Source organism: Brachyistius frenatus, unplaced genomic scaffold (assembly GCF_029030835.1).
Source record: "Brachyistius frenatus isolate BFR_SWC_R1_liver_20210118 unplaced genomic scaffold, ASM2903083v1 Contig_5, whole genome shotgun sequence".
Classification (NCBI taxonomy): domain Eukaryota; kingdom Metazoa; phylum Chordata; class Actinopteri; family Embiotocidae; genus Brachyistius; species Brachyistius frenatus.
Window position 1 is genome coordinate 6222432 of NW_027210604.1, and position 17743 is coordinate 6240174.

Consider the following 17743-nt stretch of genomic DNA (forward strand, 5'->3'; position numbering starts at 1 on the left):
TAGTAGCTGATCACTAAAGTCCAAGTTGGCACGGTTCTTGTGTACAAAGAGATTTTTATTTAAGCTCAGCTGAGGAAAAGCACTGACGAAGGCTGAGCCTCTTTAACACTTGAGACCAAACGCATCATTAATGAGGCGGAGTCCCCGGTTGAGGATTGTCAGGCAAAGGTCAAAAACAGCTCAACCCATTATTCATGTAGGCTACTACAGGACAGAATGAAATGAGGTGAGACGATGCACAACAACAACAAAACGAGGCTCATGACATGATGTTTGTTGAGTTTATCCATCAACCCACCATATGTACTGGACTGTGTCCTGTACAGGGTCGTGGGGGCAATCATCAGTCCATAACAGGCCAACAAAGAGAGACAGACAACCGTCCACTGATTAACCTAGCACCCGTACAACTGCCATGAGGATCAGGAGTCACAGGGACTCCAAAATTACAATCTTCTGAGTTTCAAGCGCCACCTACCGGATCCAGTTTGAACACAACTCTCTTGTTCCCTTTTTATCTCATACCACCATTTTTTTGGTCTTGTGATTAAAAAAAAAGAAGAGGCAAAATAAAAAAAATAAAAAATCTTAAAAGTTAAGAGACTTAAAAAAATAAAAATAAAAATCGTATTTCATAAATTAGAGTGTGGGCAGTTTAATAGTTGGAATTTATTGCTTTTTAACAAAAAGCTTGGCGATGAAATCATCGTTTAGTCAGTTAATAGCAGTGATGATAACTTATTTTGGCTCTGACGTCAGGTTAGGTGAAACACACCCCACCATCCTGGTCCAGAGCAGAAGTGCGTCTGTTGAGGTGCGCACTTAGCGCGCCGCTCGGCCCACCCGGACACTGCAGTGGAGGTTACCGTGCCATCTCTGCGGCTGCTCGCTCCCGACACGTCCGGCTGCAGACTTCCCGGGCCCGGGGAGAACAGGGCAGAGCAGGCGAGTGCGAAAAGGCCATGGCCGAGTCCAACCCGTTCCGGGGGTTCCCCCGTCTACGCCGGGCCGCGGTAAGCTCCGCCGGGAGGTGGGGAGGTGGGAGGCTTCAAACGAGGATACTGCAGCAGTGAGGAGGAGGGAGATAGACGAGCTTTCTTAAAACTGTTCGGTACTGCGACACGGAGGCTGGGATGTGCTCTCGGTGCAGAGCAAACTGCATTACATATTTGACATTGCCTCTCGGTAAAGACACCGGTCAGATTCAGATAGCAATTCACTGTTAGGAGTCTGTGTGGGGAGTGTGACCAGGACACGCCAATGACAAACGTGTTTGTTTGGGCTGCAACTGCAGGTGCAGAACAGGCTGTATCAGCTTTGGCACTGCAGTCTGTAAATGTGGAGTGTGTTCAAGTTATGCAGCTTTATGACTGAAATAGGCTTCTTGATGCACAGAAATCTAAGCGTAGTTGTGAAACACAGATGTGCTGACAAGTCTGCAGTTATTCAGTTACATCCATAGCTGCTATATGTTTAAATATTAAGGTTCATTGTAATGAGTTGGATGAATGTTTACAATATTTTTGCACAAAGGCCTGTTGTAGAGTGAGCAGAAGAGGAGCTGTAGCTGTATTTGGTCGGCAGTGTCTGGTGTAGAGGTGATGAGTACAACACCTACCACCTACTGTAGAAACTTTCTGCTCTGTCAGCAAAAGGCCCCATAGATGCTTCTGTGGGAGTATTCATTTACTAGCCTTACTATGAGTAAAAAAAAAAAATCCCCAACAACAATTTGACATTGTTGAGCTTTTGTTTGTTTTGTCAGATGCAGTGTACCAAAAGCCACATTTACAGCATATTTTCCCCGCCAGGTTTATCAGTCAATATGGTGCAGAAGAGATAAGAAATTGTGTAAAGTTTGCTGCATGGTTAATAATTGCTTGGGCAATATGACCGAGGAAAACACTGTAAGGATTGAGCAAAAGAGAGAAAGATGGCGAGCAGAGGAAGAATAGAGTGACCACAATTGATGCTGTTCAGCAGTCATCAGTCCTGTTGTAGTCACCTCCCCAAGCTGGAAGTAATAAGACAGTTCTTGTACCACTTGTACCACAGATTTGAAACTGCACTAATAAATAACAACGTCACAAAGACAACAAAGAAAACAAAGAATTACAAATTAAAAGACAGGCATGCTGGAAGAGAGAGAAAAAAAAAAAAGCAGATGAAACATGAGAAAATAATAATCACAGTCAGAAATGAATTATGGCCATCCCTTGTACTGACCCTGTTATATCACCATACAGTTTAGGACACAAGAAAGAAAAAGCGAGTGCATGCAGGGGGGGAAGACGGCCGATAATGAAAGAGAGAAGAGTGAAAAAAAGAGCAGAGTGAGTCAGAGGAGCTGACTGTCAGACCTGCTGAAGTGCTGGAGAGGCCAAAATACTTCCCTGATTGACACTGATGCCGTGTTGAGCTTTACTTTACTGCACGACTAACAACATTCAGCTGTCAATGTTTCTGACTGACTCACTGTCCGACTCCTCCACCTGTAAACTTGTCACATAATCCTGGAATGTGGTGGAGGATAAGACTAGGTTCATTGTTCGACTGACATTAATAATGTCCCCAAAATAAAATAGAAGTCAGAACTGTGTTGTAAAGATTGATTTACACCTTTAGGTTAGAGCAATTATAAACCACGCGGTGGTGGTCAATAGCATTGGCCCAAAGTAATTAACTGCCAGCATTTAACTACATGTAAATGAGGAGCATTAGAAAGGCTCTTTTCACCTATGAAACTTTGACATGTCACAGTAGGAAAAGCACTGATGTGTTGGAAAGTGGAACTGGTATTGTAAATGTAGGTCCACTGTGACTGTCATGGTTTACAGGGACACTTGAATACAACTGAGCCATCATTCACGTTACCAGCAGCACTTGATATGCTAACATGAAAAAGGTTTGGTTAAGTCATTGAAAATCGACCTGTACATTGTGTGCGTTTGTTTGACGTTGATGATGCTCGCCCCAGAAAGATTTGTTGATCAAGATTACAGCTGTCCCAGTTCATGATGTACTTTTATTCTTTACTTTACTCAAGTTAAATAAAGAAATAAGATAATCTATGTTCCCCCCTTTCAGACCTCATTTCCGGGGAATCTTCATTTGGTCTTGGTGCTCCACCCCTCTGCTTTGTTAAGCTCCACCCCCAGTCCATCGTCAAGCACTGACCTGGGCTTTCGCTTCAGCCAGAATGACTTCCTGTTAAAGATGCCGGTGAGAAAGGGTTCAAGACTGAGTACTGTGGGATGCTGGGAGATTTTTATTCCTTTTATCACTGATTTACAAAGTATTTTACTCATCCGATGAAGCACAATCCTATCAAACAACCACGCATCACTGCTGAAATGCTGCATGTTTTGTTCATTTTGTCAGTTGTTGAAATATTAGATATAGTGCAACACCGTCCCAGTGGCTGCCAGATTGCGGCTCTTTGTTTTCCAGGTGGTGATGCTGCGTTCGGTTGGTGACCTGCTGCGCTACATCGATGAAAACCACCTAACATCAGACTTCACTGCAAAAGTGGAGTATTGTCAAAGTGACTGGATCGTCCTCCGCACGGTACGCACTTCAGATGCAAGTTAATCCACACAGCATGGCAGGTTGCTGTTCAGTGGAACCAAAAATGACATCGAACTAATAACTGAACAACTCAGTTCTGCTTAGGTCCAGATAATGTCTAGATAAGGTCTAAATTAGGTCCAGATAAAGTCTAGATTAGGTCTGGATAAGGTCCAGATAAGAAAATAATTTATAAAATTATAATCATTCATAATTTTGCTAAAACGACAACATTTTAAAGCAGAAATGTTAATATGTTGTTGTTTTTTGTTTGGGTGAAAATGTGCGCGTGCAGGCCATCGAAACGTTTGCAGTTACAGTGAAGGAAATCGCCCAGCTGCTGCAGGGCTTTGGATCAGAGCTGTCTGAGACCGAACTTCCAGATGAAGCAAACGCCATCGAATTCTTGCTTCACTCACACACACACCGATACCGACAGATGAAGGTTGACACTCGCTCCCTATCTTTCCTACTTTCTACCCCAGCGTCTGGCAGTTTCCGTGCCTAATCTCCCTGAGTTTTGTTTTGCATTTGCACTGGATTTGTGTGGTTTCATTGGCCTGTTGTCGTTTTGACAGGATGATATCCGGAGTGTGCTGAAAGAAGGACGACTGCTGCTGTCCAACCTGGAAACAGTCAAGGCCTCTAAGCGAGATGTAGAGGAGGAGAGGGAAATAGAAACAGACATGGACACTGTTCAGAGGTGCAATATCAGTGATTAAGTGTTTAGACATTTTTAAAGCCTCTGTAGAGAAAGGATGATTTTACACGACACGTTTTTCAGAGGACTTAAAAGACATATTCTAAGTTTAAGATTTATTAATCTTACCAAACCTTTCTTTCAGCAGACAGCTTTGTTTGGAAGTGTTATGTGGGCGTCTGTGTGTTTTAGGCTCCTGGCTCAGCTCAGAGACATGGAGGAGGCGTTTGATGGCTTCTTTGAGAAACACCACCTGAAGCTGCAGCAGTACCTCCAGCTGCTGCACTACGAAATTAGTTTCCAGCAGGTGAGGTGATCGGTGTCTGCCTGCATCTTTCCGTAAGTCGTATTAGTCCTCACTCTGAGCTACACTGTTAAACTGAGTAACTGTGTTTGTGTGCGTGTGTGTGTGTAGATGGAGGAGGTGCTCGAGCGGCTCTCTGCCCAGGAGAAGGACATCGCCTCTTTGGGAACCACGGTGGTTCAGACGGAGCAGCTACTTAAAGACCTGGAGACGCTGGACAAACATGCTCAGGTCACAAACACACGCAACAAACACACACACACACGATTGAAGGTGAGATGTGGTTTGAAGGAAGTCACCAAGCAGACCAAAATGTATTAAGAAAATGCTGTTTTGTGTTTATTAGTTATTTTAATATCAATGAACGAGAAGGTATATAGCAGTTGTACTACTAGTTGTGACACCAGTATAGAATATAACATTTATTAACTGCCTCACTCTTGGCTGGTTGCTGTCTCTTAAAGCCAAAACCAGTTCCTGTGAAGCTTGCCGCTTCTTAGCTTTTTTTAATTTTTTTATTGTCCCTTCTCTTTCACCTTTTGCTCCCTGACAGACATTTAATTTACTTTTTAATGATGAGAAAAAGTATGTTGTTATAGTTTTTTTTTTTTAAACTGCTAGTAACTTTAAAAACTGCACATCTCTTTGCCCTCAAGAATAGCTTCCCATCCAGATTGCATATTATAGCAATTCAAATCTTTTCATTTGAAGTCCGGTTGCAAGTATTTGCAACATTACGAGGCTCAGTATGTACGAACAAAGAAAATGTCTTTGTTCTGTAAATTACAAGTATCTAATGAAACAAATGCAGATCATTTATAATCACCTTCGTCAACATTAATATAAGATACAATAAAAAAAAAAAGTGTAGCATAATGTTGTCACACTAATAAACCTTCATCTGTTCGTATGAATCAGGAGGAGATGACTCGTGCCCAGGTGGTCATCCTGCACGGTCACCAGCTGGCTGCTAACCACCACTACGCCCTGGCACTCATCATCCAGCGCTGCAACGAGCTGCGACATCTCTGTGATGTCATCACGACTGCCATACGCACCAAGCGGGCCTCGCTCAGCCGGACACGAGACCTGCTGCTCCGCCTTGAAGAGGTAACAAAGCTGACCGGACGCACTAGCACGTGCGGAAACGCATACTCGGAGACGTACACGTGTAATGTTGTAGTTTTGTTTCCCTGCCAAACTGTCTGCTTTATTCTGATGCCACTATTTTCCCCACGGGTTTCTGACGTGAGGCCAATTTAATTTATACAGCCCAATATCATATCTTAATAATGCCTCAAGGGGCTTTACAATATGTACAGCATACAACGCGCTCTCTTCTTAGATGCTTGATTCAGATAAGAAGAAACTGGCAGGTATGCAGAGCCATTAAACTGTATCTGTCAGTTCTCACACTGTGCTCCTCAGAGATGTAGAGATTTGTTATATGTGTGTCAAACCAGTTGTTGAATGTAGCAAATCTTTTCTTTGTTTATTATTATATAATGAAATATTTCTTCTGTTCCTTAGAATATATTATAGTATTGTTGTGTCTTTTGTTTTTGTGTGAACAGGCCCTCCGCTGGTGTGACGAGGGGGCCTATCTGCTGGCGAGTCAGATGGTGGATAAGTTCCAAACCAGAGAAGGAGCTCAGGAGGCATTGCAGTACCTCAGCTTTCACCAGGAGATGGCGCCGACTGCACTGAAAAACTGCCAAGACATCCTGAGCCTGGAGTTTGAAGCCTTACTCACCCCACAGCTGCAGGTAAAACCCGCTGCTGCGGTCGCAAGCGCACAGATGAATCTTCCAATCTCACCTTCATTTTACGCTTAGCTTCTTTCCAGTCCCAGATTTCCATAGTAACAGGGAAGCTGAGATCAGTGCAGGCCATGATCAGAAACAGAGAGCAGTGTCTGAGGAAGTTGGCGGATGTACAGGTGCGACCCATACAGCTGGTGGCGCCGCGGCCTGAACCGGACCAGACCCCACAGCGCTGCAAGTCACCCCTGTTCTCCCCCAAACATGGTACATCCTCCTCTTCACACACTGTTCCTCAGCTTCATAAAAGAATTTGATTTTTAGAACTTTCCACTAGACACGATAAGCTGGATCAAACATGGGATGTATGTTTTAGTAAAAACAAAACCATAACTGTTGACTGCATCTATTTCTAAAACTAATTTTAATCACGCAGATTTCATTGTAAGGATACGGTTATCTGTCACATGTACTCTCTCCTCATGGCATTTGACACTTGAGCTTTGTACCCTCTTGTATATATCTTGCACTGTATGGTCTTTTGCCAGCATTTCCTCTTTGCCCTGTCATCACCAGTTGTGTGTGTGTGTGTGTGTGTGTGTGTGTGTGTGTGTGTGTGTGTGTGTGTGTGTGTGTGTGTGTGTGTGTGTGTGTGTGTGTGTGTGTGTGTGTGTGTGTTTGTGTGATACCCTCCGCAGGTGTTGACTTTAACGTCTTGAACTCCAAGTTCTCCTTTGACCTGCTTCCTGGCAAGAGAGCTGCAAGGAAGAACAACAGCCAGCGCAAGGTGTGTGTATGCACGTGTATGTGGGTTTTTTTTTTTGGTCTGTGCTCCAAGAACTTTAGGTCCACTGTGTTTTGTTTAGAGTACTTTATAAATATATTACCTTCCATAAATGTGGCATAGCATTTTGTTCTTGTCCTTTCACTTGACAATGAGATTTCAGGCCACATTAAGACAATGTATTTAATCGCCAAATCCATGACACACAATGTGTGCTCACAGAACGCGTCCAAGCTGACAGACTTGATTCATGTGTGTTTGGTCAGATCGAAGTGATGCATGATTACCAAGGCAATCGCAGCTGTCTGTACGGCCCCAACCCTGAAACCGATTCTGAGGCAGAGGACAACCCAGAGCAGGTCACACGGTATGGTATCTTTCACCGTTCAGACCCGATCCCTGACCTCAAACTTGACCTGTGACTCTAATCGTGCTCTGTTTGTGTGCAGTGTGCAGCTGCATGTGTGTTACAAATTTCTGGAGGAAGACAAGTGCACAGTGTACACAGTGGTGTCACGTTCGTCTTTTGCTTTCCTTATAGATTTAGTCTATCTATGTCTAATTTTCACTATTTCCAGACATATTATGAAGGAACTGATAGCTACAGAGAGGATCTATGTGGATGAACTGCTCTCTGTCCTTCTGGTGAGTTTATTTGAGATCATTTATGGTAATTTGTGCTTTTTGTTATTTTGATTGATGGTTTACAAAGCAGGAATATATTTCAAGAAAGGGAAGCCACACTGTATAAACCTTTGTAATTTTGTATTTCTATAATTTTCCTTTCCCTGCCTCTACACTTATCAGGGCTACAGGGCAGAAATGGAGGACCCTTCCATGTCCAATCTTCTTCCCTCGGCTCTACGCTGCCAGAAGGACGTTTTGTTCGGCAACATGCCAGAGATTTACCAATTCCACAGCAGGCGAGCCACACACACACACACACACACACACACACACACACACACACACACACACACACACACACACACACACACACACACACACACACACACACACACACACACACACACACACACACACACACACACACACACACACACACACACACACGCATAGCTCACAAGCTGTCACTGAGTTGTCCTTGTCTCATTGTCTATTCTCATCAGTCCTATTTTCCTTTCATTTTCCTCTTGGATTCTCCATTTAGGATCTTCCTCCAAGATTTGCAGGGCTGCTTGGAGACACCGGAAAGGGTGGGGGCGTGCTTCTTACAACGGGTGAGGAAACACAACGAGTAACGTGAGAAGTGTATGTGAAGTGACACGACATATTTAAATGTACGGGTGTGTGTGTGTGTTTGTTCAGAAAGAGAAGTTCCAGGTGTATGAACGTTACTGCCAAAACAAACCTCGCTCTGAGTTGCTATGGAGACAGTGCTCTGATTCACCCTTCTTTCAGGTAGTTACTAATATCTAACATGATGCACTCACTATCTCGTACTGTATATGATGTATTTACAGAATCATATGATTTTCCAATTATTCTTTGAGCTTTTCAGGCAGCAAAATCTGTCACAAATGGATTTCGATCTCTCTGACTCTCATTCTCTCTTCTCTCTCTCTCTCTCTCTCTCTCTCTGCAGGAGTGCCAGAAGAAGCTGGACCATAAATTGGGTCTGGACTCTTACCTCCTGAAACCCGTCCAACGCCTCACCAAGTACCAGCTGCTACTCAAGGTTTTGTACAATTGAACCAGTCAGTGATGGAGAGTCCTGCTGAAATGCAGGTCACGCAATAAAAATGTGGTTTATCATCGTCATAAAGGTGGTCGCGAGATTACATGTTCATCATTTGTCTAAGGATCGGCAGCAAATCAAAAAGACCAAAACAGGAAACATTGATCTGTACGATTTTACCGCCTTAATGCAAAAGTGTATGAGCCACTGGCCAAATTTTGGAAAGCATGGTGAGAGAAAAAGTAATTGAGAATCTTTGCCACAAAATTAATTCACATGTAAGATGATTGTATATAGTGCAAATTATATCAATTTAGTAGCAGAATTAAAAGTGGTAGCTAAATTAATTGTCTATAGCGGTATGTAGCACGTTCACTGAACTCCTCTAGACTAAAGGAGCTTTCATTTTATGACTGAAAATGTTTGTGGGCTGAAATTTGGACTGAAGGTGCTGCGAGAGGGAATAGTTGTATAATCCTGACTATTTCCTGGCCTGACCTCTGTCACTGGCTCTGTTTTTCTATGAGCACTAATTCTTCTTTTTAAAGTGCTTTTTAATAGTAGAAATACATCATGTGGACAGGTTGTTCTTGACAGTAATTGGTTTTGTTTGCAACTAGATTGATGACAATCAGATCAGGACAGTTATTCCAACGGAAAGGCAGACATGCTGAGATACAGACAAATAAGAAGACGTATCTGGACACAGACAATTTTAAACGGGCACAGAGACAAATTGACGACAGCAGGTAGATTCCATTTATTCAATCTGCAGAGTTGCAGACTGGCCGGCAGTGATTTCGATTTACGCACAGACATTCATGAGGACAGACGTCAGGGCAGACTAGATTAGATAAAGTAAGAACCTCTGACATGTCATCCTGTGTGTCTGTCCTCGTCCAGGAGCTTTTCAAGCACTGCACGGAAGCGCAATACCGCTGTGAACTCCAGGAGGCTCTGGACTCCATGCTGGAGCTGCTGAAGTCTGTTAACGACTCTATGCATCAGATAGCCATCACGGGTTATCAGGTACCAGCAAGTCAAATCAAAGAATAAGACCGAGTGGACAATCACACCAGATTCATGGCAAAACATGACACTTGTGTCATCATAGTGAATTATGAGGTGTTCACTATGAAAAAAAAAAAATCTATAAATATAGTCCATGTAATGTGTATGTATGCAGCTACTTTGAGTATCTTAATTATACATTCCAATAAAGTGATGCGTTTTTCCTTTCTTTTGTGTCCACCTGTCTGCCTCTTTGACTCAGGGTGATCTCAGCCAGCTAGGCCGTGTGGTGATGCAGGGCGGCTTCAGCGTGTGGATCAGCCACAAAAGAGCGGCGGTGCGAATGAAGGAGCTGGCCAGATTCAAACCCATGCAGAGACACCTCTTCCTCTACGAGCACGCCCTGCTCTTCTGCAAGCGCAGAGACGAGGACAACCACGACAGGACACCTTTCTACAGCTTCAAATCCTGCCTCAGAGTAACAAGACATAATGCACCCACATTATCAGGCACCTTCAGTTGCATCCTATTCATCAGCTATACAATAACTTCCCCCTCTATGAAGCTTATATTATGGTCATTTTGGCAGCTGCAGTTGTGAGTACCACTGAATTATTCTGCCTATTGCCAGTGGACATAACCTTTGCTTGCAATTTATAATGAAAATAGCTGTGCAGAATTAGTCATCATGGAAGGTTTTAGTGAAATATAATGACTTTTCGCTCCGCCTGTAGATGAGTGCAGTGGGGATCACAGAAAATGTGAAAGGAGAAGTGAAGAAGTTTGAAATCTGGTACAGTGGAAGAGAAGTGGTTTACATAGTTCAGGTATTATACCTTATGTTTTCTATTTTATGTCTAATTGCACACACTTTCAGTAGGTGTATAGTCTGTGTTTATGTGTGTTTGTCTTTCTAGGCTCCAACATTAGAGATCAAAGTTGCCTGGCTGACGGAGATCCGAAAAATTCTCACCAACCAGCAGAAACTATGTCAAGGTTTTTATCACTACTTTGGTTCAGTTCTGACCTCTGTGTTTGTTTTTGTTTTTTCTTTTAATGCCTGATTTCATTTAGTTTAACTTGGGTGCAACTCTGATCTGTCTATGTAAAGAGGTAATATAGAACTGTGGATCTGTTACTTTACCACTGTCATTGTCAGTTCATCATGTTTTCTAGCAGAGTGGCCTTTCGTGATGTTCTTTTAGTCACTGAGTAGAATCCAGTCTTTTGTTTGTCTACTTCCATTCCCTTAAATTGAACCCATGTCTCTGTGTCATCTTCTTTTCTCAGATGAGGCTCCTCTTCTTTCAGACAACGCTCTCTCTGACAGGTGATTGTCTCTGCATGACTTTTGAAAATTGATTCACATAAGAATTGTGATTGTTATCTCTTACAATTTTAAATTAATCCACAAATGACAAGCTTGATCAGAGAGGCTAATTATAACATCCCAATGTGTGGTGAGAGCAGGTCAACTCACTTTTAATGTCTCAATTCAGATATTTATTTAAAGCCTGATAAATTAAAGAAAAATTATGAAAGAAAGAAAGAAAGAAAGAAAGAAAGAAAGAAAGAAAGAAAGAAAGAAAGAAAGAAAGATGATGAAAATGTAATTTGATGATCAAATAACATCTCCATTTAACCTCCACCAGCATATATATATATATATATTTTTATTTTTTTTTTTTTTTTTTTTTTTTTTGTAACAAAGCATCATAATTACTGGATCTCTTCACAGGATATTGAAGTTACTGACTCTGTGTATGGTTGCAGTGTGTGTCTGTGTGTATGGATTAGCATCTTCGTCATTACCCTTGAGAACTGGCATTAATGACTGAATTGCAGTCCTGCAGATGGGACAACACTGTCCTTGGCAATGACATTTTAAGCTGCATAATTTCAACACCATGGAGAATACGTCGAATTTAGAGTCCTGCAACAGTTTTTCAGTTTTCACAAGTGAAGCTGTTTCTAATTTCACTAGATAGTTACATGCATTCGCGTTTCCCCCATCTTATAGGCCTCACAGGTATTTGACAGTTACGTTGCTCATCTTGTAGTGAGCGTAAAAGTGAGTTTACTGCACATGTTAGATATTTCCAAAAAGAAAACTGCAAGTCATTTCGCATCTAACATACTATAGCTGTTGCTTGTCAGTCACTGAACATACTGGTTCTCCAGGATTGTGTCAATATTGGAGCTTTACAGGGTGATGGTGTTTTTGGGTGTGTTTTTGTGGAGTTATCAGAGGAGAAGATAGTGTTTGGTTTACTGATGGCATGCAAGCATGTTATGAATCTAATGAATGACTGAGTCTTGTGAGCATCACAATACTGTATATAAGTTAACATGTACATAATTATTTTTTTTTTAACATGCTTTTCTTTTTGTCAGCAGATTCCATGAAAAGATCAAAACCACAATGAATAGATTTTATGCCTAACAAGTATTGTCTCTGTATGCCAATCCCTGATATTGTTTATTCCTCTGTGACATAAAGTTGTACAAAAGCTATTGCAAACACATCAGTGAGACACGCTGTTGCAATTCTCTTTCATTACCATGATCGTAGACACTGGGCATCTAGTTGTTTGCCAAACAACTAGAGGAACAAACTATTGGGAAATCATTGGGCCTATTGGGAAATCATTGGGCCTTTTTGATAAATTAAACTGTACATCTGTGAATCTTTTTCAAAGCTCTTCAGTGGAGATCAATGAGCTTCGGATTAGGGAAGTTAGAAAGTATTGAGAGATGGACTAACAGTGTTGCTTTTGGTCTTACCATGGGATTTGTTGAGAATATGAAATAATACCAGCCTTATCCTTTAAATATATATATTCATACAGACTCACAGTCTAGTTTTTAAAGTATCTGATCATGGGATAACCATGATCATACGCCGTCTCGTGGGACTCTTTAATTTTACTAACAGATGAATGATGACATACTGCGATGATTATCAGTTTTTGAATGATTTGTGCACACAATTGTGGTGTAGGTCACATTGTATTTGAAAGTAACGGAAGTGTTTATGCTTTATTTAGCAGATGGGTAGACTTTAATTCATTCAGACAAAGTAATTTTTAATTATTCTCACATAGTTTTCCTTATTTTTACTGTTCTAAATGGGACAAACTCCACCTATCTACTACATAAAGCAGGTTAAATCACGCTGTGAATTATTTGCAAATGCTGTTTAATCACGGCCTGATATGTGTGTGCAGAATATTGTCTAGACTAAATAATATTTCCATATATTGCAGCGATCTCTGATATCAATATTTGTCTCAACCTCAAACATCGTTTGAAATCAGACGCTGGAATATATGTGGTTGTGAACTAAATGGAATGCGGTATTCATTTACAGAATGTGGATGAGGTATGAGCTCGTTTTGTGACACCGTGGATGTTGTTGTTGTTGTTCGTTTTGTTTGTTGTGGTCGTGTCTTGTTCCCATGGTAATGCGGTTTAGTGCATCAGAGGTGTGTGTGTCGTGGGGCGGCGTGTCGGTGGGAGGCTGCTCAGCGTGTCTCCCTGTTCCTCACAGTTCCTCGACAACAAGCCACTCCCACAGGTTCCAGGGGGAGGAGTCGATACATACTAGCCCCGCCCACTCAGACCCAGTGGTTCATTCACCTCGACCCAGTGAGTTGCCGAGACAAATTCAAAGTAGAACAGGCATACACATGCAAATATATAAATCAGTTGCTCTTCTCAACAGTCACTTTATAGCAATTTAGTAATTTTTTGCCAATTTATTTGGATTTACTGTGGAACAAATTGATTAAAAGCCTTTACTTTTACTCTTTTAAACATTGATTTCTGATTGGACTGGAGATCTCAAGTAACATCCTTTGACTTTTCATTTTATGATTTCAGTCAGAGCATCCTCAATATGTCTTGCAGCTGAAAAATAGAACAAGCCCAGTTAAATTTACAATTCTTAAAACAATGATAATGAATGAAAACATATGTAAACACATGCTAAAACTTTGAATGACCCTACCTTTCTTAATCGTCTCAATGGGTGTGAGGGGCCTGACTTCAATTTCAACACACAGCTTTTTATTTGCTGTAACACAAACAGATTGATACTCGAAGATTAGTGAGTGAAAAGTGTGCTGCGATAGTTTTCAGGTGTCTCAGCCGTCTGTCTCCTGCAGGTTGGCCTGTCCCTGCTCACACAGTGGCGGTCTGTGAGGGCCTGGAGGACTGGGGTGCTACAGACCTCTCCAACTTATCAGACTCAGATGAAGAGGATCAGCCTGCCCCACTGGTGAGATTTTTTTTTTTACAGGACACATAGCACTGGACAAGTTATTGTTTTTTTTTTATGTGAAGGGGACTTTATGAAGATTAAACAGACCAAAAAGAAGGGCAGTCAGTTGCTCACAGCTAGTAGACACCCCCTCACATCCCTCAAATAGGTGGTGTTTTCTTGTGTCACAACTTGAACACTAACAGCTCAGGGGGTAAACTATGACAGAAAACTATTATTCACATCACGTCATATTTTCAACAAAGGATTGCGTCACTGTCCAGCAACACGCTAGCTCTCATGAGTTTTTCATTTTCCTCCTCCACCAGCAGGCCTAAATGAGATACGACCGGCCTTCTTGAGGCTTGACTGAAAAACCCCATGTAACTGTGACATAACAGTCTTACTTTGCACTATATAACTGTGCTGACTCAAAACTTAAAAGGGTTTTACTAAATTGGTAAAAACAAAACGCCAGTTGAAAAAAATAACTTGTGTGTATCTGTCAATCATTTATGACTGTTTTGTTTTAGAAAACTTTTCTTCTGAATTTTAATTGTCTTTCTTTTTTCCCAGGTGGCGGGCAGGTACAGAGTCATGGTAGAGAGCAGCATGGCCAGCACTGATGATATCATCTTTAACTGCGGCGACGTCATCCAGCTGCTACATGAGGATTCGTCAGGAATGTGGTAACACAGAGTTTATTATTCAGAGTAATTAAATCACAGATTATTTAAATGTCAGATAATCATAAACCTGGAGATGAAAAGAGTAAGATGATGTTCGTGTTGTGTGTAATTAACAGGAGGGTGAGGAATGTAAGTCGTGGTGAGGAAGGTCGTGTTCTGCCTGAGGACCTTCACAGGATTCTGGGAGAGACTTGCTGAGAGCCAGTCAGAAGACAGATGACAGTGTTGACGATGTGTGCCCAGTTTTTGTCACTAATTTGGCTCACTGTTTGCCTGAAGACCCCTCCACACACACGGACTCGCATGTTCCATCAACTTCCTGACCAAAAGTGGGTATCTGACTCTGTCGAGGCGTTCATCGATAAGACGGAAGCACAACATCGGACACATGCTTTACTCTTCAGACTACTGTGATAGTTTCACCTTAGAAGGCTGTAAACTACAGAATGGACCTCAGAAGACTGCAACAGTGGAAAGCACATACAAGCCATCTTCAACACAGGACACTGTTTGGACTAAAGATGTTGAACAGGGACTTTTATTCATACATACAGAGTGAACTTTTGTTTAAGACTTCAAGTTATATTATTTCTATTTTCATATGAAATATATCAGAAACCATAGATATGCCTACCAACATAACATTACTGTTCATGTGCCAAACAGCTAAGCTAATCATTGCAGCTTCTCTTTGTGTAAAGCTGACAGTTATGGACAATAGTTTTATTGTGCAGTGCCATTGTTTTGAATAACCTAAAGCTTTTTGTTACATTGCCAGAAGATAGGCACTGGATGTAGGCAGAAATTGCCATGGTTACTTCAGGCCTCAGTGTCAAAAGTGAACAGTCATTGTTCACCAGTTGCACTTACTTGACTGAAAGAAGGCAAAAAGAAGGAAATGGAAACGAATCGGAAATAAATTTTGCAGGTGATGCAGCTCTTCCCATTCACAGTAAAGGTAGTGAGATGGTTTCCCCACTCAACAGGGACAGCGTCAGTGGTGGCATTTAGACATGTTATAGCAGGAAAGGCAGAGCCCAAATAACATTATTAAAGGTGGAGGTTTTGACTTCTAGTAGCACTATGGAGCAGTTTTTCTGAGTGTGTCCCCTTTTAGTTTTCTCTTGCTTATGTGCAATACCACATCCAGGTGCAATACACAGCCCTACCAATGGTTTTACACTCTTCTACAGGCCTACAAGTGGATATGACCAATGTGCCAACAACGTCAGGTAGGCAGAGGATTTTTTTTTTTGTCTTTGGATTTGCAAATGTTCTATGCGAAGGAAATTAATTCAACCGATCAATGCATTTTGGTGAGTAATGCTGAATGTAAACATAACTTTTGTTTACCAGAAACCCCTCGGGGCACTTTTGTTGACCAAACTTAAGTCAGTTCTGCCTAAATTCAAATCCCTGGTACTTTGCACTGTGACACTTCAGTAAAACAGAACCAACTTTGGTGTTATGAGTTGTTTCTCCTTCTGTGAAAAGTTCAAATGTTTTCTGTTAAGAAAAAAAAGGGTGCTCCTGCTGTTGGTGAATCCTGAAGAAGAACTGTCTGAATCTGGGAAAACCTACACTGGCCGTCTTAGTAGCTACAGTTGTTGTAATTAAGTTATTATGTCATTTCAAAGTGAGTTAATTTCCATATCTTTCTTTACAATTGCTGCTATTTCTGGTGATAATGTGCCATTATTTTTGTTGAGTTTTGATTTATAATAATTCTCAAACTTGTCCCTCAAACAACCCTTGTCCTCCTCTGCTACAGCTGTATTTACCACTGACATGATGCAATGTTTATGTTTGTTTGTTTGCTGTTCTGCATGGACAAACCACTCTCTGCACACGCCTGTTGCTTTATTCTTGCCTGCACTGCTTTTTTACACCAACTGGGAAACTGTGCTCAGTGTTGGGTAGAGACTGTAAATAGAGTAATGTAGAGTTGTAATTGCCAACTGATCAGTTACAGTTACAGTTAGGATTACATCATGAATTGTTTATATGAAATTTTGGGGAGCTGAATTGATGAGAAATTTTAATTCAAAACTGCCTCGCTTTAAAACTGCCCAGTCTGACTTTCTCCAGATTCCAGAAGGAGCCGGTCAAGTGACAGTTAAGAAGCTTTCAAACTACGAGTGAAGAGTGGTCATGAAAACACTGCCACTTCACCGTCTAATGAGCTCAGGGTTTATCTCTGAAAGGCAGACACAGACAGTGTAATTACTTTATTTTCTCTCAAGGAAACCCACAGTAATCTGTGAATATGTAAATGGTAAAACTCCAAATAGTAGATGTCAAACACAGTTTTAGTCAGTAGTCGTCTAAATGGTAACATTTGTCTGGACAGTCAAACGTTGGTTCTCAGCTTAAAGTGACAAAATTAATTAGATTCCTTCAGTATTTGTTGTATCTCTGGACTATTTAAATCTAATCCTGCTGGTAACTCTACATCACACTGAATAAAGATTCATTCTCACAGTATTTAACAGCCACAGTGGACCATCATAGTCACTTGATAGTGCTATATAAATGAAGTGTGTCCATTGATGCTTAACAATAGCCTAAGTACAATTCATCACGTTAAATTAATTTGAAATCCACCCAACACTGGCTATGCTCTTCAATCAGGCATCAATGTCTTCTCCACAGTACCTTAAACTGGTGTTCGCTGCTTTTGCTCATTTTGCACTTTTTTGTATTTTGAATCATAGTGAAAGCTTGTATTATACTGCATTATGTATATGATTATTTTCCAAAATATAAGCACAGGACTATTTAATTCAACCTGACGAATGTGTATTTTCTTTTCCTTATTGAAGGTCCTAGCAGGTTCCAGAGCCTCATTAAGTCTCCACCTACAGAGCTGTTTCCACTTTTTACCCTGATTAAACCCCTTCTCAGGACTTTGTTGACATACACAGACTTTGCTTGATTGACTGGCTGCACATATTTAAGCAGGACAGTT

At 41.3% G+C, this 17743-nt stretch overlaps 1 protein-coding gene across 2 annotated transcripts; it reads left to right on the plus strand.

Moving 5' to 3' along the window:
• Positions 1 to 802: 802 nt before the first annotated feature.
• On the plus strand, positions 803 to 17694 carry LOC138632966 (proto-oncogene DBL). 2 transcript variants are annotated; one of them, XM_069718905.1, is made up of 26 exons: positions 803 to 1013; positions 3088 to 3222; positions 3451 to 3567; positions 3863 to 4012; positions 4146 to 4270; positions 4460 to 4574; positions 4683 to 4802; positions 5490 to 5681; positions 6146 to 6337; positions 6418 to 6598; positions 7030 to 7118; positions 7382 to 7482; positions 7694 to 7760; positions 7923 to 8038; positions 8287 to 8356; positions 8445 to 8537; positions 8722 to 8814; positions 9718 to 9843; positions 10088 to 10303; positions 10560 to 10652; positions 10743 to 10821; positions 11116 to 11155; positions 13301 to 13473; positions 13992 to 14104; positions 14663 to 14775; positions 14892 to 17694. In XM_069718905.1, exons 1-26 carry the CDS (start codon positions 963 to 965, stop codon positions 14971 to 14973), a joined length of 3042 nt encoding a protein of 1013 aa, XP_069575006.1. In that variant the 5' UTR covers positions 803 to 962; the 3' UTR covers positions 14974 to 17694. The 2 variants fall into 2 exon arrangements, with proteins under 2 accessions (XP_069575006.1, XP_069575015.1); XM_069718914.1 differs by having other exon boundaries at positions 804 to 1013; positions 13376 to 13473.
• The last annotated feature ends 49 nt before the right edge of the window (positions 17695 to 17743 follow it).

Coding starts and splice junctions, on each gene's coding strand:
- LOC138632966 (XM_069718905.1), top strand. CDS start 963: ATGGCCGAGTCCAACCCGTTCCGGGGGTTCCCCCGTCTACGCCGGGCC. Junction 4,271..4,459: donor GACATGGACACTGTTCAGAG/GTGCAATATCAG, acceptor TGTGTGTTTTAG/GCTCCTGGCTCAGCTCAGAG. Junction 10,304..10,559: donor GCTTCAAATCCTGCCTCAGA/GTAACAAGACAT, acceptor CTCCGCCTGTAG/ATGAGTGCAGTGGGGATCAC.